Below are 19,446 nucleotides of genomic sequence, written 5' to 3'. Positions count from 1 at the left end.
CTGGAAACTATACTCAGGGGCCAGGCATTATGAACTTTTTCCCTAGCTTTTTGGAAGAGAGAAGTCTGACTCTGTATGAGCTATTTTCCTCACCATATGGAAAACAGGGAAGATATTTTTCTTGGAATAATATTGTCAAAATGCTTTAATAAAAGATATTGGTGGCTTCAGATATTAGAAACAAGAGAATAATCTACTTCATAGCAGATAGAGGCATTTCATATTCAATTATTTGTGGATATGAGTGAGTTGCTATCAATTGAGAAACTGGCATCATTATAAAACTATGAGCTCACTAAAATGTAGCCAAGTAATATTTTTAAAAGGTTGTCCTGAGGCAGAATGTTTACCTGGAGGACCTGGAAGACCTGGCAGACCAGGTTGACCTGGAGGCCCTGAAATACCAGTTCCAATACAGTTGAAGCAGGTATCACCTTTGTCACCTAGAGAGAAGCATAATGAAAAACAAATTTTACTCAAAGGGATACATCTACCTTCTTTGATAGGTTCTAAAGAAGTTTGTACCAAGGGACAACATTCCTACCCAACAGTGTAGTTTAGAGAAGCCTGTATCTAGAATCAATTCATTTGGTAAATATTTGCTAAGTGCCTATTATTTGCTGAATACTGTTCTAGGTGTCTGTGGTATACTGGTAAACAAAACAGAACAAAACAGGCAAAACAAACAAAAAAAAAAAACAGACAAAAATTCATGCCTTCATGGTGCTCACATTCTACCAGTAGAAAGGGATAATAAACAATGAAGGTAATAAATTATTAACACATATACATATATATCAAAACATGTTATGTTTATAGAAAAAAATACACCTGGGTAAATGAGATTGGACATGGTAGGGATGGGTGGCAGGTTGCAATTTTAATTGGGTGGTCAAACAAGAAGATGATATATAATAAAAAGCTTAAAGGATCTGGCATGTGCCTAATGAATGCAGAGCACTCCAGGGAGAAAGAATAGCCATGTTTGGCATATAAAAGAAATACTCAGAAGACCAGAATGCTGGAGTACAGCGAAGAAGGGGAAGCAGGTCAGACAATTTACAGATTATAATGAGTGGATATTATAAAATGTCACATAGGCCCCCATAAAGACTGGTTTTTACTGTGAGTGAAATAAAAGTCTAGTAGAAAAATTTAAACAGAAAAGCAAGATGGTATGACTCAAGTTTTAAAACGATGTCTGTCTCTGGCTGCTATATTAAGAATAGAAACAAAGTGCAGTGATGAAAATAGGGCAACCATTTAAGTGGCTACTGCTGCAATAATCTAGGAGACATGACAGCTCATCCTAGAGTGATAGCAATGAAGATGATGAGAATTGGCTAGATTCTGGGTATATCTGAAAGTAGAGCCAATTGGATTTTCTCATGGAACATATATGGAATACAAAAAAGAAGAGAATCAGAGATGACTCCAAGGTTTTTAGCCCAAGCAAAAAGTGTGGCCTGCATTTAAAAAAGGGAAGATGTGAGTGCTAAAATTATGGGGGAGGAGGTAGCAGGGATGAGGACTTTAACTTGATCAAGATATCTGGTTCAAAATGTTGAATAAACAGTTGCATGTACTAATCTAGAGGAAAAGACTTATATCTGGACAGGAGACAAATCTGAAAGCCACTGGCAAATAGGTGGTATTTAAAATCATGAGACTGAGTTCAAATACAGAAGAGGAAACAGGACTAAAATACTGAGGGCATTCCAAAATTAAAAGTTGGGTAGATAAATTTAAAATACATATGGAAATGCAAAGTAAGCCAAGACTTACCATAAAGCTACAATAATTTAAGCTAGCAGTGGTGCAAAGAGGAACAAATAGAACAGTGAACCAAATAGAGAGGTCACAAACAGACTCATACTATAGTATAGTGTCATAAAATTTACAACACAAGTGCTAATGCATTTGAGTGGAGAAATGATGGCCTTTTGTATTACAGTACTGAATCAATTGGATATCTATATGGGGAAAAATAAACTCTGATGCCAGCTTCAAACTATACACAAAAATTACTTGAAGACAGATCGAAGATCAAAATGTAAAAGTCAAAATGATAAAGCTTCTAGGAAAAAAACACACAACAGAAGTGGATGCTTATGTCCTACAAAATATATGTATAAGAATGTTCATAGCAGCTTTATTCCTGATAGCCCTAGACCAAATATCATCAGGTCCTTGGGATAAGCAAAGATTTCTAAAACAGAACATAAACAACACTAACCAAAAAAGAGGATACTAATGATTGGATTTCTTTTTTTTAATAACTTCTACTAAAAAAAAAAACGAGTAAAAAAGCAAGTCACAACATGGGGGAAGATAGTTGTGATACATACATTCAACAACCCAATTAAAAATAAAAAAAAGACAGGCGTTTTATAGAAAGAATATACAAACTATAAGAAAAGAGGCTCAGCATCAGTAAGTCATCAGGGAACCGGAAACTAAAACCACTCTGGAAAAATGGTTTGGTGACATCTATGGGAAAAAAACCCTGCACCTACACTAAAACCCAGCAATTCCATTCCTAGGTATATACACAACAGAAGTGGATGCTTATGTCCTACAAAATGTATGTATAAGAATGGTCATAGCAGCTTTATTCCTGATAGCCCTAGACCAAATGTCCATTGACAGTAGAATAAATATTTAGATATTTTCATACAATCAATACCAAAGAGCAGCAAAAAGTATTGCTACAAAAATATAGGTATATCCTACAGATAGAATATTGAGCAAAAGAACCAGACACAAAAGAGCCCATGCTATATGATTCCATTTATACAAAGTTCAAGATTAGGCAAACTGATGTGTGATATAGGATAAAAGAGTGGTTACCTTTGGGAGTGTTGACTAGGGGGCACAAGAGTCCTGGAAAAGTTCTATATTTTGATTTAAAAAAAAAAAATTTTTAATGTTTATTTTTGAGACAGCAAGAGACAGAGCATGAATGGGGGAGGGTCAGAGAGAGAAGGAGACACAGAATCTGCAACAGGCTCCAGGCTCTGAGCTGTCAGCACAGAGCCTGATGCGGGGCTTGAACTCACGGACCGTGAGATCATGACCTGAGCCGAAGTTGGACGCTTAATCGACCGAGCCACCCAGGCATCCCTATCTTTTGACTTAGATGGTAGTTACATGGGAGATTATATAGATACATTTACAGAAAGATATATATATATATTTTTTTCTATCTCTGTCTCTACATCTAATATATATTATTAATATTCCAAGGAGGTTTGAAGAATGAAGAAACTCAGGACATGTAATATACTGAAAACCAAGTGAGGAGAGTATTTAAAAATGGTGGGGAAAAAAGACTGAGATTTGACATCTGGATTAACAGGGTACAGACTGCTGGTGACTTTGACAAAAACAGTATCTATGGAGTAGTGGATTAGGGGAGCAAAATCTTGACTGAAGTATGCTTAAAAGAAAATGAGAGAAAAGTATCCACAGATAGCGAATAGAAAATTCTGAAGGAGTTTTGTTGCAAATGGGAGCAGAGGAATAGAGCAGTATCTGGCAGGGGAAGTAGGATTATGATAAGTTATGTTTTAGATAAGTGAAAAGAAAGGTGTATTTGTGTGCTGCTGAGAATGATCCAGTAAAAGGGAAAAACATGATGTGGGAGAGGCAGGAATTTCTAGAATGAAATCCTTGCGAAAACAAGAGGGAATGGAATCTATTGTACAAATAGAAGAACTGGCTTTAGATAGGAGAAGTAACAGTAATTAATAGGCAGGAAGGCAGAATATACGTGCACAGATGCAAATAATGTGGTGGGTAAATGTGGTAGTAGTAATCTGTGAGAATTCTCTTACTGCTTCAATTGGTCAATGAAAGAGGAAGCAAGGTCAGAACACTAAAATGAGAATGAAGAGGAAGTGTTAAAAATTTGAAGAGAGAAGAGAAGGTGTAGGCTCGGAAGATGTGGTAATTTGGAATTACCAAAACTAGGTTTTTGTTCCAAGTTAGTACAATGAAGTGAGAGGAGGGCAATGAAGGCCAAGGTTTATGCATGGGATTGTTTACAATGATGGATCATGTAATTTTACCTAGGTGAAGAGGGAAGAAAGGACATGAAAAGGTTGAGGGATAGTCAAAGTTGGGAGGTATCAGTGAGGCTGAAGTGATATTGGAGTCAGGTTATTATAGGTAGTGAGCTAACCAGGAGATAGTGGTCAGGAAATGGGACTCATGAGATCAAGATTACAGAGGTGTGCACTATTGGTAATGAGATGGTCTTGGGGTAAGACCCTGGGAATGAGTAGCTGAGGTAGAGTGGAGGATACAGAGGATTTTGCTGATGATCTGAAAGAATGAAGAAATGACTATTGGGATCAAACCTTTCACTCCTTGTTCTCCTTGGAGTCCTCGATCACCTGGAGATCCTGGAGGGCCTGGAGGGCCTGCTTCACATATATCATCACCTGAGATAAGATAAAGGATAACAAGCTACTTGTTGTGAAATATTCAGAAGGCTAAACAAAAAGAAAGCCTGATAGGCTAAAAAAAAATATTTTCAGTTACTTCTCCGCAGTAATGCAAGGACCTATAAGCAAAAGGAAGATATAATACTGGTGATGATTTGAAGAGAAAATTTAAACAGCAAAGAATCACCAAAAATCAAAAGTAGAGGCAGCAGTAGAATAATGCCAACCTTCAGCTGGATTCACTTACAAATGAAAACAAAACAAAAACAAAAGAATTTAGGAGAAAAGTATATCTTACTAGGAGGGATTTGAGGGCCAGGAGGGCCAGGAGGCCCTGGAAGTCCAGGAGCCCCAGGCTGTCCATCAAGTCCAGGAGATCCAGGAATAGAAAGTCCAGGTGGACCTTCATCACCTTTCTGGCCCCTTTCTCCAGGAAAGCCAGGGGGGCCAGGAGGACCCATAACTGCAGTCCCTAAGATAAAAAACAATTAAAGTGATAAAATGATCTTATTTTGGAGATATTACTTCAGTTCTCAATGAGACATAAGTAATGATAAGATCTTCCTTTAATGTATAATGCAGTTATGTTGTTTTTTCTATGAGAATCAATATCTGAAGAAAGCATGAAAAGATTTTTTTAATGTTTATTTATTTATTTTTTAGAGAGAGAGAGAGGCAGAGAGGGAGGGAGACAGAATCCCAAGCAGGCTCTGCACTGTCAGTGTAGAGTCCAATGTTGGGGTTGAACCCACAAGCCATGAGATCACGACCTGAGACGAAACAAAGAGTCAGATGCTTAACCGACTGAGCCACCCAGGCGCCCCACATGAAAAGTTTTAAATAATGTAAGTACCAGTTTGAAAGTAAGAAAGAATAATTTAGTGTAGCTTTACTACTTTTGGAAATGTACTAATAACCCTCTACCCACTCTTTGATGCTATGATCTTTTAATCTAAGAAATACTAGAAAACCATTACCAAGAGAAAAAGAGGCATCTCAAAGTTCTCATGTATACATGGCTTTATTTCTGGACATTCTTCTGTTGCAATGTCTATTCCTGCACCACAAACATATTTTTATAATAATGAAAGTAATTATCGTGATTATAAATAATTTGAAAACTGTTTTAAAAACGGGTAAGAAAAATATGCCCATCTTTGTCCTTTTTAAAAACCATCCTGGAACACTTGGGTGGCTCTGTCGGGTAAGTGTCAGACTTATGACAGAGAGTGGGAGCCTGACTCGGGTCTCACGGACCATGAAATCATGACCTGAGCTGAAGTCAGAGGCTTAACCGGCTGAGCCACCCAGGTACCCCAGTGTTTAACTGTTTAAATGAATTAACTCTCTCTCTGCTCCTCCCCTACTCGAGCCTCTGTCTCTCTCTGAAAAATAAACATTAAAAAAAAATCTTTATTAGACTTATAAATTTATCTTCTAAATGCAGTTTAGAATCAACTTGTCAGTTTCATTTTTTAAAAGACAGTGGAAGTTTGAATGAGATTAATTTGAATTTAAAGACTAAATTTTGGAGAATCACCTGTTTATAATATTGAGTTCTTATATTAAGAAATTAAGTATAGCTCTCCATTTATTTATTAATTTTATATGATTTAATAATATTTTACAGAATTCTGAAAAAAAGGCATACACATCTTCTGTTGAGTTTATTCATGGGTTAATTTGATTAGTACTGTGAATTTTATTGCTATTACTATTGTCAACTGGATTTTTTCCTCTTACATTTTCAACTTTTCATTGGTGAAGAGGAAGACAAATTATTTAAGTATGCAACTAGCATATCTGCCCACCCTGCAAACATTCTAAATTCTGGTAATTTGACATTTGATTCTTTTAGGCTTTTGGGTAGATTATAATAGGGTTTGTCAATAACTAAAATTGTGGGTTTTGTTCCATCCTCACACCAGACTTGTAGTGAATTGGCTGGGCACTCCAGTATAAGGATAAACAGTATAGGCGACTCTGAGTATGTGTATCTTATTTTTATTTGAGTGAGAATGTTCCTGATGTTTCACCACAAAAATATGACATTTCCTGTACAGTTCTGTGCTTCCTGTATGAAGCAGATAGCTTCATCAAGTTCCCTTTTAAACTTAGTTTAATAACTTCTTTACCCTTTAAAAATGAATGGGTACTGAATTTTATTGACTGCTTTCTTTGCAAATATTGCCTATTCTCTTTTAATCTGTCAGTGTAGTCAATAATAGAAATGTTGAGCCATCCTTGCAATCTTAATATACTTCTGAATTGATCTGCCAATATTATTTATTATTGTTGCTTCTATGTTCATAAATGAAACTGAATTATATTTATTACTAGTGTTATCTCCCTGGTCGCTTGGCATCAATGCTTTTAAATTAAAGGTCTTTTTTAAAAAATATGTTCTGAAAAAGTTTGTAAAATATCAGAATTTCCCACCCAACAACTTAGTAGAATTCATTCACAAAGCTGTATAACCACTCATAAAACCAGTGCCTTTTTGTGGAAATTTTAACATTTCCAAATCTTCCATGGTAATTAATATACTTAGTTTTTTTTTTTACTTTCTCAGGAAAACTTTAGCAATTTATGTTTTTTGTTTCCTGAGGAATGCGTATTTCATTTAGAATTTCCAATATATTGATATAGTTTTACAGTTTTCTTATAATTTAAAAAAATTAATTGTATTTATGGTAATAATCTTTTCTTTACTGATTTTATTTGTGCCTTCACTTGCTTTTCTCTTGATCACAGTTTATTCTTGTTTTTACCTTTATCAAGTTTTTCCTAATTTTTTTATGTTTATGTTATTTCTTATAATTTTTTCAAAGTAGCTCATTTATTTTTAGTATCTTTAATTTTGTGATAAATTAAGGATACCATTTTGGCTATGTTTAATTAAGTTTTGATATAAGTTAGTTTAGCATTCAGTAGATTGTCATTTCCATTTCTGTTTCCTCTTTACCTCTCAAGTTATTTACAAATGTGCATTTTAATATACAAATGTAAAGAAATTTGGTGCTTTCTGTTGTTAATTTCTAACTTCATTTCACTGTGGTCACGGAGCATGGTTTGTATATAATTTTAAAAGATTTTTTTCTGATTGAATAAATTTCTATAAATGTTTCATGTAAGTTTGAAAATAATGTATATTCTCTGCTGCACACAGCTTTTCTCTTTCCCACATACACAGTTTAATTGTCTTGCTCAAATCATTTATACCCTGATTTATTTTACACCTCCTTGATATGTTAGGTATTTACCAATTTATCACTTGTAGTTTTTCAGTTTTCACTTTATATATTCAAAGCTGTATTTTTAGATGCATAAAGTTTCATGACTTTTACATCATTGTGGTTTAATTTGTCTATCTGTCCATATGAAATGTCTTTTTAATGTATTTCTTGAATTGAATTCTATTTCATACTATATTAGAATTGTTAAACCACCTTTCTTTTTGATATCACTTGCCTAATATCTTTCAACTGCTGTATTTAAAATTTTTTATGTCCTTTTAATTTATATAGGCTTATTATGCACAGTATATATTTTTATTTCAATTTTATTTTAGTTTTTGTCTTTTAATCAGTGCTTAGTCCTTTCACATTTATTGGAGTTACTGATTTATTTTTAACTTCTTCTTGTCATCTTATATTTTATTTTCTATTTACCACAGTTCATGTCTGTTTTGTTCCAATTCTAACTTGTATTATGTAGATCAAGTTTTTTGGTTATTTTCTTTCCTCAAAGGATGTGTAAGCCATGCATTTTATTTACATTTTCTCTAGTGGTTACTAAAATTTTAGCCTATGTATTTAAACTTATATTTTCCTAAAAACTTACAGAGTTAATAATATTAGTATTCTCTTTCTCTATTAAGACAAAAACCCTTATGATTGATTTCCCCCTACTCTCTCTGCACCCTTACATCCTATGTTAATAATGTATATAGTTATCGTTCCATTTTGTTACTTAAAATACCTCTATTATTTTTTTGATCAATACTTAGACCTCATATATTTTACCAGTATCTTTCCTAACCACTGGTTCTTGCATCCTACCCATCCCCACCCCCAACTTCATCCTGAATTAATTTCTTCCTTCTTAGACTAAACCCTCCAATATCCATTTTAGAGAAGTTCTGGAGGTGGTAAATTTTCTAAGTATCACATGTTCACACTAGGATGATAGTTTGATGTAATACAGAATTCCAAACTCATAGTTATTTTCTTTATAACATTGAAAATTATCTTCCTTTGACTCCATTATCTTCCTCTGACTCTTAGTGCTTTGTTGGTGATCTGCTTTTCCCTCATATAGTTGTTAAGGGTTTCTTTTTATCCTTAAATTCTAAAATGTCTGAACAATGTGTCATTATGTACTTTTGTATTATTCTTATTTCACTCTTGCTTGGTAATTCATAAGCTGTTTCAAAGGGACTCATGTTTTCTTTCAAATAAGTAGAAGTTCTCAGTCATTAATTTTTCAAATATTACCCCTTGTCCCATTCTCTCCCCTTTGAACTCCATGTAAATTCTAGAACTTCTAAATTTATACCTATGTCTCTTAATTTTTCTTTCATATGATCTAATTCTATAACGTTTCTGCTGCATCCTGGGAGAATTCCTTATCTGAATTTTCTAAACACAGTATGTGTTTAGTCCACTATCTTGAAATTGGAAATCCAAAGTGTATACTTAGAATTAAATGAGACCCACATTTATTCTTTCTCCTTGGGAGGATCATGGATTTTCACTCATCTCATCATGTTAATATTTCATTAGCCAAATTTTTGAAGGGTGGGGAATAATAATTTATTAAACATACATGTGTGTCAGTACTATACCAGATGCTTCCTCAAATTTTACATAAATCCATACTATCACTTCATTTCAGAGAACATCCAAATAAACATGCTAAGCAAGGGTGGTGCTCAGGCTGGCCAATTTAGAAATGCTGTACTATGTTGTTTATCTTCAACAAGGGAATGATATAACAGTTAGTATTGAGCCCCCAAATTTTATTTCACATCAAATCACCATGGGGATTTCTAGGCAGATATTTCTGGCCTTCTAAGTGGATAGTTTACTATTTTTATGCAGGAAATCTTATAAAACTAGGCATTATTAGAATAGCATTCCTTTCCATAGCAGCACAAAAAAAAATGCAATGATTAATTTTTGGATCACAGAATCATTGGGTGTAATTTATTAATAACAAAAAGTGGAAATGGTATTTTTAGGGTAAAAGGGAACTATCCATCTGACTTGGTTTTTTCTTTTTTAAGTACAAGTGAGAAATTTGGTGAGACAGGTTATAGTAAGAGTTGAGAAGTTTCTGTCAATTAGAAAATACTCATGTCTTTTACTGCCATGCTCACCTTGGAACTAGTATGATAATACTGGACATGGGGATTAGTAAGGATGCTGTAAACACAAGAGCATTAAGTACAGTCTCTTTTACCTGGAGGTCCAGGGAGGCCGGGTGGACCCTGTATTCCAGGAAATCCTCGCTCTCCTTTTTCTCCAGGCAAGCCAGGTAAACCAATGCTTCCTTTTTCTCCCACAGTTACACCAGTCCCAGGCCTAGGGATTACCTTTATTATGAAAGAAAAAAATAAAGGAACTCAAAGAGGAAGAGACTTGTTCTCCTAAAAATAACGTAGCAGCTATATATGATTACAATGCCATCATTTTCACAGAGCTGTTGGATGCAAAACTATTAAGACTACTACACAGATTATGAGTCACATTCCTCATCACTCCTTTCCTTCAACTTATTAGAAACTGTTTAATACCAGTAATAATATTGCCACCCTCCTGAACCCCAGCCCAAGATTACAGAGCTAGAATTATTTTTTATGTCTCTAATCACATTCAGTTCATTCCAATTACCTAAGCTTGATAATTATTTACTGAAAATGTCTCTCCGATTTGTCCCCTTCTTTCCTATTGCCACAGCTACTATCCCCATCTTACACTTGGACGAACAGAAGTACCTCTGAAATTCTCCCCTTAAATCCAAATCTACTGCTAACAGATACTTTCTCAAAAAACAGTTTTTCTGTGTTAGATATCCAGTGTAAGGCCTCAAAATTCACTACTTCTTACTATGTCTGATTCCACTTTTCACCCTGGACTCTGTCAAGTCTCTTCTCACTTTCAGTACCTCTCTCCTTTATCACATCTCCTGTTATTTTTAGCAGTAAAGTTTTAGGACAGTGAGGACTATCTCATTATACCCACTTCATGCATCTCGCACATTCTTGTCTTCACCTCTGAATATACCATTTATTTTTTTTTTTAATGTTTATTTTTGAGAGCAAGTGAGCGAGCAACAGAGGGTGACCATGGGAGTTGCAGAGAGAGAGGGAGACACAGAATCTGAAGCAGGCTCCAGGCTCTGAGCTGTCCACACAGAGCCTGTAGTGGGGCTTGAACTCACAACCTGTGAGATCATGACCTAAGCTGAAGTCAGATGCTTAACTGACTGAGCTACCTAGCCACCCTAATATTGTCTTTTTAAAGTAGCACCACGTATATTTATTTCAGTGATGCTACCATTCAACAAAGGGTGCTTGGACTCCTCATTTTTTAATGTTTATTTATCTTCGAGAGAGAGAGTGAGAGACAGAGAGAGAGAGAGAGTGCAAGTGGGGGAGGAAAGAGAGAGAGGGAGACACAGGATCTGAAGCGGGGCTCGTACTCACGAACTGTGAGATCATGACCTGGGCCGAAGTCGGACACTTAACCAACTGAGTTTACCCAGGCGCCCTGAATATGCCATTTCAAACATCTGTAATGTCATCTCCCAATCTTTCCCTTTATCAACCCACATTTTTTTCTTCCTGTAAAACAAAACAAAACAAACTCCTCTCTTTTGGGAGGGCTTTATTGATTTGAATCAACTAACTGATTATTCCTTTTCTCTTGGTCTTTGTAGAATCCCAGTGTTGAAACAATTTCATATTAAATAATCTAAAGAAATTAATCTCATAGAGCTGTAATGATAAATAAGCTTTAGTTTTAAGATTGGACTGAGGTACAAATCAACACCCACTGGCAAGGTATGGTATTTCATCCTGGCTCTATTGGATAGAAGAAATATTCAGACAAAAGGAGTCTGAAAGTTGTGGGACTTGGAATGGAGATAGTAGTTCAAAAAGGAAAGTGAGCTGCTGGATAAGACTGCAGTCCCCAAATTTCCATTTCTTCTGGTTTTTATCAAAATTTTATTATCTCATTTCATAAAGAAATTATTTCTTAGAGAACAAAAGTTCTGATTTTACAATGAAAATTAATAAAAATTGTCTAAGATCAGGGCGTCTGAATGGCTCAGTTAGTTAAGCATCTGACTCTTGATTTTGGCTCAGGTCATGATCTTGCGGTTCATGGGATCGAGCACTGCATCAGGCTCTGTTCTGACAGCATGGAGCCTGCTTGGGATTCTCTCTCTCTCCCTCCCTCTCTCTGCCCCTCCTCCACTCACACTCACTCTCTACTCCCTCCCTCTTTCTCTCAAAATAAGTAAATTTTTAAAAATTGTCTACGATCTTCTTTATGTATATCCTTGTTAGATCTGTGAAGTACTAACTATCAATATCTGAGACTAACTCTGGACAGAAATAATTAAATTAATATTACTCAAATGTCCTGAACATACAGGCTTTATGGCACTTGCACCTTTGCAGATTTAATGCAATATAAAAGCAAGAGTCTTACCAAATTTCAACACAAATGAAAGCCAATATGTTAAATTGCATCAGTGATATTTTATTCTTAATAAGATTGGAAACGTATTTCACTTAAATTTCATGGTGAATGCAAACATTACAGAAAATCCATAAACCCCTATGTGTATTTTCACAGAGCAGTTACCTACATTTGATTAAAAGCCCCTAGAAGGCACATACTCAGGGAAGAAAGAGGTATGAATCAGGCAATTGTATAATTGAGAAAACCTGTTAAGACCAAATCCATCTTTCCAGGGCTCTGTAAGGGAAAGGGCCGATCCCTCATTCCCCAAATTTCTTTTATTGAAACTTTGTAAGCCATACTTGCACCACCTGCTGGTTACTTGATAAATACTTTGGCAATCATGAGGCAAAACAACCCAATGCCATAATTTTGGATCTTTACCATGGAGAAGTAATATACAGGCAGAGCAATACAAAGACTTTGAGGTCAACATCACTGAAGTTTTTATATGTAGACTTTTAAGCCAGTAAAAGTTGATAATGACTTAGAATTTTGTTCTATGAGGAAAAGGTACAGAGTACATTAAGGCACAAAAATGAAAATGCATTAATAAGTTTGATAAATGAAGACTGAAAAGAAACTTACAAGTCCAGGAGGCCCAGTTGGGCCAATGTCACCTTTTTGGCCCTGTTCAATACAAGTGTAAAGTAGGTTAGTAAAAGTCATATGAAAACACTGATTTCCTTAAAAATGTAACAGATATCTAGATTTCATGAAGACCCAGGAATCCATAATAAAATATCTCTAACAGAAGTACTACTTGAGGTAATGAGACAATACTGAAATAAGCCTAGTCAGACCTGTGATGTTGTCTCAGATTTACTAGCTATACAATTTTGACCAAATCAATTAACTTAACTGTCACATATACAGACCAGCCTTCTAAGGTTTTTCTAGATGTAACATTCTTTGATTTTAAGATTGCTATTTTCTAGCAACTATAAATACTTTAGAAAGAAGATACTGAATAAAGAAATTGGTACCACTAGAATCAGTTAAAAGCATTATATTTTCTTACATCTAGCCTTGTTTCTTTTCATAAAACTTGTTGAAGGCATAAACTAGATGTCATTTCCATTAGTCACAGATATTTTAGAGCTGATGGATTTAGCTATCATCAGGAACAGCTAATAAATTATAACTGCTTTTGTGAGTTTGCTCTTAGAAACTAATGAAAGACAAATTCAGAAGCAAAACTGTTACTCTTAACCAGTAGCTACTACAGCATAAAAAACACAGTGTATAACTGTTATTTTACTGGCCAAAACCCAAGGATAGATGTCTCTCTCACACCTCTCTTCTTGTTCTAGACTTGTTCATAGGAACTTTTCATCTATCTAAAAGTTCCTTTTAGTTTAAAGAGTTACTTTGTCCTATCACTTTATTTACTACTTGAAAAAAAAAAAAACCTCTTGTTCTCTGAGTATTTATTATCTTCCTTTATTCTAGCTGTGGTTCTCAGTCCAAGCTTCAAGTTGGATCTAGTTTAGAGATAAACCAACATTAAAATATGCACCCTCCAGGTACATTCAAGTTTGTAACACTTTTCCCTCCTTGCCTGCAGAACAAAGCTTTTCAGTACTAGTTTTCATATAAAGCAATTAGAGACCAGAGAGACTGGAAAACTGGATATTTTGTGATCTGCTATAAACAAGGGAAATGTGTGCTTCATATATTCTTTCAAGGTCACTTTTTTTTCCAAAGTCACTTTTAAAATAAATAACTAAATAAATGACTTCAGTCAGGCTGTATAGCCAAATGGGAAAAAAAATGACAAAGAATTATCCACAGACTTTCAGACAATAATTGCACAGAGAATGGAAATGTTTAGTGTAGACATTCTAAATTCACAGCTACAAGCCTTTTTAGTATGAGGACCTCACTAAAATAGTGCTGAATCCACTTTCTGGAGAACAAAAGTTTTGCTGATACATGCTCAAAATAAAGGCACCAACTTTTCACAATGTAAATGCTAAAGTTGAACAATTCTTCATGTATTTCCACCACATGAATTGTGATTTGTGACAATGACCAAAAATTTAGAGGAAATGGTACAAAAGAAAAAGGAGCTATACCAAAAGATGAATAAAGAAGGTATGTTTTGAATACAAAAGCTAGTTATTTATAACTTTTTCATTTAAAACTCAACCTTGGCATACACACACACACACACACACACACACAATGGAGTATTACTTGGCAATCAAAAAGAATGAAATGTTGCCATTTGCAACAATATGGATGGAACTAGAGGGTATTATGCTAAGTGAAATTAGCCAGTCAGAGAAAGACAAGTATCATATGACTTCAACAAACATGAGGAATTTAAGATACAAACCAGATGAACATAAGGGAAGGTAACAAAAAAACAAAGAGGCGGACAAAACATAAGAGACTCTTAAATACAGAGAACAAACTGAGGGTTGCTGGAGGGGTTGTGGGTGGGGATATGGGCTAAATGGGTAAGGGGCATTAAGGAGGACACCTGCTGGGATGAGCACTAGGTGTTATACATAGGGGATGAATCACTGGAATCTACTCCTGAAATCATTAGAGCACTATATGCTAACTAACTTGGATGTAAATTATAAAACAAATTAAAAACAAACAAACAAACAAATAAATAAATGAATGAACTTCACCTTGGCAGAGAACAGGATTATGTTAAGTAGAATAAAACCAGTCACTTCAAAGTATTAAACTTCTTACCTTTTCTCCATCCCTTCCTGGTTCACCAGGGGAACCAGGATCACCAGGTAAACCCTTTAAAACATAGAGGACAGAATGACATCAGCAAAAATGGTGGAGTAAGAATGTCCAAACATGCTCTCCTCCATAAAAGCAACAAAGAACACCGGCAAAAATGGTCAGAGTCAACTTTTTTAGAAGTCTAGAAATTAGCCAAAGGCTTGCAGCAATCCAGGAAGGTTTGTTGGGGAAAACAAAATGACTGAATCTTGGTAAGAGCACAGAGCTTTCTGGTATTTGAACCTGCTCTATTCCCATCACCCTTCTTCAGCTCCACACAACCTTGAAAACCAACAGCTCATAATCAAGGTGAATACCAGCACCCTAGCAGCAAATGTAAGGGACAGAACTGGTTGGAGCACTTTCAAAGACCCACTGACAAAGAACTGTAGTGATTTGACCTGTCTGGTGATTGTCTTTATTTGACCTGATTTGAGTTCTCCCAGGGAAAACAGAGAACATCTTTTCCCTGAAGATATCTGTGAAAATCAATCAGAGGTAATTACTAATCATCATGGCTGCCTAAAACATGAAACAAAGACCACAATTGTTCCTAAAAGCTAGGAACTAAGACCCCAAAATTACCTCCCATTAAGCCATTTTATGTTAATTTGTGAATCTAGAGTTTATCAATTGAGGACTGCCTGTTTAGCAGAATCATCTGGACACTGATTTATCTGATTTTATTACTTCCAACTTCCAGTCTTGTTAAGAAGTATCCCTTTCTTTCAGAATGGTCTCCAAAATTTTATCAAATTTTGTCCTTGAAAACCTCTTTTAACATTACTGTAGATACTCTTGATACTGAGGTTGCTTGAAATAATGTTCCTGGACTTGGACACTTTTATTTTCCTCTTTAATTTATAGTAATTAGAATGATCTGTAAAAACTTTTATTGAAAAAACTTCTGTTCACACAAAACATCGTATGTGAATGTTTTAAGCAGCTTCATTCATAATGGCCCATACCAGAAACAACCAAAATATCCTCCAGTGAGTAAATGAACAACCAAACCTTGATACATCCCTACATTGAAATACTACTCAGCAATAAAGGGAATGAACTATCGACATACAGTACCATGTATAATGCTATGTTAAAGAAACCTGATTCAAAAAGTTATATACAGTATGACTGCATTTAAATGAAATTCTGGAATAGGGAATATCACAGGGATGGAGAACAGATCAATTGCTGCCAGGGGCTTTTGGTGGTAAGGATGGGAGAAGACTACAAAAGAACATTGGGGGAACTTTTGAGGGTGATGTAACTGTTTTTTTTATTATAAAGCTGGTTATACAATTATATGTGTTTGTCAAAACACACAGAACTATACACTGGAAATGGTTCATTTTACTGTATACAAGTTATAGCTCAATAAATCAGATTTAAAATATGAAATAAATTCATATTCAAAAGAGAAAGTATAATATCAATTCCTGCTATTTCCAAACTAAAGCTTGTTTGCCATCCTGCTTCTCTACCACCACATACAAATGTTGCCATTTTAGGGGGTCAGGTGGGAGGATGGACCTTTATCTACTCACTGGAATTCCTGGCTGCCCATTCTCTCCATCTTTGCCTGGTTTACCCTGTAAGAGTCAAAGAAATGCAATAATATAAATTTGTTATTTAGGAAGTATGAGATTAAAGAATATAATAAGTTTTCTTTCTGCCTTGGACTATATATTAAGTAGACTCTTCAGACTTCAATATTATGATAAAAAAATGACTATGTAAGTTGTGACATTTTGAGACAAAGAAAGTAGGATTTATGAGGAAAGAATAAAATTACGCACAAACACATATTTAAAATCTTTTGTAAAGAGTATTAATAGTCGTAACACTTACTCTTTTGCCAGGCTCTCCTTGCTCACCTTTCTCACCTTTCACACCACCTGGAGGACCCTGTACACCGAAAAGTAGTTTTACACAGGTTCGTGGAGTGCTATGTATCAATGCCAATTTACATTAAATGACTCTAAAGAATTTTAGGCTACTTACCGGAGGACCACGTATCCCTGGAGGTCCAGGAGGCCCTCGGTCACCAGGAAGTCCCTATGCAGTAATAGGGGAAAGGAAAATAACGTTAATACTAGAGCTAGCTAAAAACACTTTTAACAAGCTAAACAATGGACTCATATAGTATAACCAAAGACAATAGGATGTTTCTAATTCAAAGTTGAAATTTGCTAGGCAAAAGAACCAGAGCCATCTTTGCTTACCTCAGTTAATTTCTGATGTGTGCACAAGCCAAGTTTTTAGGTAAATAAAAAGACAACACTTAAAATGAAATTATTAATGGTACATTTTATAAAAAGCAAGAATACCCATAACCAGTCAATATAGGAGCTATATAACACACATCCATTTTGGCAGAGAATTAAATGACCCGATCCATACTGATGGCAGAGTTTCAGTCAATTTGTTCTTTATTAGCATTTAAGTGAAACAAAAATATACACACTTTGTTCAAGGGTGGGCCACTATACTATAAATGATTTGTATGATCCCATCCACTCTAGTAGATACAAGGTATCAGGTAATTATTTCTAAACACAACAAGGGTTTATACAGTAACACTATTTGTCATCTAAGACAATGATGATCTACTTTACCATGACCTAATTTCATACACAAATGCATTACCCACAATAGCCAAAAATGCAAATGATCCAAATGTCCATTAACTGATGACGCATAAACAAAATGTGGAATATTCACACAAGGGAATATTATTCAGCCACAAAAAGAAATGAAGTACTGATATATGCTACAATAAGAATGAACCCTCAAACAAACTAAGTAGAAGCCAGACACAGAAGATCATGTATTGTATGATTCCATGTATGTGAAGTGATCAGAATAGGTAAATCTACAGAGCCAAAAAGCAGATTAGTGGTTGCCTAGGGCTGAGAGTTTGGGGGGAAATGAAGAGTGACAATAAATAGGTATGGGGTCTTATAGGGGGTGGTTGAGGAGAATGTTCTAGGATTATATTGTAGTGACGGTTTCACTACCCTGTGAATATACAAAAAAATGGAACGGTACACTTTAAATAGATGAATTGTGTGGTATGTAAATTATATCTCAATGAAACTCTTTAAAAATTTTAATTATCTCAAATTCTTGTTATTTTTAAAATACCTTCACATATATAACTATATTCCAGCTTATAATGCATTTTAATGGAAAGCCACTTTTATAGCAAAATGTTCATTGGTTTCCTGTCTACATACTCACCTGATCTCCTTTCTGAAACTCTACATCAATTGGTCTTTTCTGTTCACTGATCTGTCCAGGTGGCCCAGGGGGGCCCTGAAGGCCTTGCTCACCCTGTTTGCAAGATTTAATAAGAAAGTAATATTTCATAATTTACACAGACAATAATACAAAACATAAGCTAAGTCAGTGGCAAGAAGAAAAAAGACAAGTTCAAATGATGAGGAAAGGAGAAAACTGAAGGCTGAATAATCAACTTTTTCCTTTACTCACCTTTTCACCCTTGGGTCCTTGGAAATTTAAGCCCATATTCCCCTGAAGAGAGACATTTTAGTTTAAAATCTCACTGACAATAACAAAAAGAATTCATACCAAATAAAAAATGTAAAGAAAAAGAAAATTACCTTTGGTCCTGGAAGTCCTGGTGGACCAGGAGGGCCCTAAGAATAGTAGACACAGAAAAAGAGAAACAGGATATACATTTATTAAAAATTATTTGGCTTCAGGGGCGCCTGGGTGTCTCAGTCGGTTGAGCGTCCGACTTCGGCTCAGGTCATGATCTCGTTGTCCGTGAGTTTGAGCCCCGCGTCGGGCTCTGTGCTGACAGCTCAGAGCCTGGAGCCTGTTTCAGATTCTCTGTCTCCCTCTCTCTCTGACCCTCCCCCATTCATGCTCTGTCTCTCTCTGTCTCAAAAATAAATAAATGTTAAAAAAAATAAAAAAATTATTTGGCTTCAAAAAATTTTTGTTTTCATAAAAAGTGAGGACTGAAAATGCCCTTCAAAACAGTATCTTCCTGTTTTATTCTCACATTTAAATTGATTTTACCAATCTAGATGAATGTGGAGACTTCCTGTACCAGCATACAAGTAGGCAGAGGAAGAAATGCAAGGATGAGTAGAGGCAGAGCGGCAACACCAGTGCCAAAAATAAATACAAAAGTTAATCTCAACATATCAAATTTCTCATATCAGAATTATAGGTAAATGTAGGTGTTACAAGGCAATTAACTCTCTAGTTCTAAAAAGCATGTGTTTCCCGTTTTTAGTTCTGTCTCATTTTTATGTGACCTGACTTTGTATATCTGAGAATGTTTCAAGGCTTGAAAAGTTAGATAGGCATTTGTTTGCCCAAGTATATCACCTCTTGATTTCAATGGATCCATTTATTTACATATTGGACCCTGGTGGCATTTCTAAGACTTTGCTTCACCTGTTGAATCAGGGTTAACTGAAGGAACATTCAGGAATGCAGAGTGCATCAGTTATATA

General features: G+C 35.2%; 1 protein-coding gene across 5 annotated transcripts in view; it reads right to left on the bottom strand.

Moving 5' to 3' along the window:
- Positions 1 to 19,446, bottom strand: part of COL4A5 (collagen type IV alpha 5 chain) — a 244,877-nt gene that overhangs the window by 83,041 nt on the left and 142,390 nt on the right. For all 5 annotated transcript variants that reach the window (XM_027054965.2, XM_053201532.1, XM_053201530.1 and 2 more), the window contains 12 exons: positions 18,580 to 18,615; positions 18,449 to 18,490; positions 18,197 to 18,289; positions 16,958 to 17,011; positions 16,805 to 16,861; positions 16,501 to 16,545; positions 14,915 to 14,968; positions 12,791 to 12,832; positions 9,912 to 10,044; positions 4,747 to 4,920; positions 4,362 to 4,445; positions 351 to 443 (listed from right to left, as the gene is read on the bottom strand). In XM_027054965.2, coding sequence (XP_026910766.1) covers positions 351 to 443; positions 4,362 to 4,445; positions 4,747 to 4,920; positions 9,912 to 10,044; positions 12,791 to 12,832; positions 14,915 to 14,968; positions 16,501 to 16,545; positions 16,805 to 16,861; positions 16,958 to 17,011; positions 18,197 to 18,289; positions 18,449 to 18,490; positions 18,580 to 18,615 — 907 coding nt within the window. The remainder of the gene's footprint in view (positions 1 to 350; positions 444 to 4,361; positions 4,446 to 4,746; positions 4,921 to 9,911; positions 10,045 to 12,790; positions 12,833 to 14,914; positions 14,969 to 16,500; positions 16,546 to 16,804; positions 16,862 to 16,957; positions 17,012 to 18,196; positions 18,290 to 18,448; positions 18,491 to 18,579; positions 18,616 to 19,446) is intronic.

Source organism: Acinonyx jubatus, chromosome X (genome assembly GCF_027475565.1).
Source record: "Acinonyx jubatus isolate Ajub_Pintada_27869175 chromosome X, VMU_Ajub_asm_v1.0, whole genome shotgun sequence".
NCBI lineage: Eukaryota > Metazoa > Chordata > Mammalia > Carnivora > Felidae > Acinonyx > Acinonyx jubatus.
The sequence above is the reverse complement of the archived record's forward strand: the minus strand, read 5'-3'. Positions and strand labels throughout refer to the sequence as shown.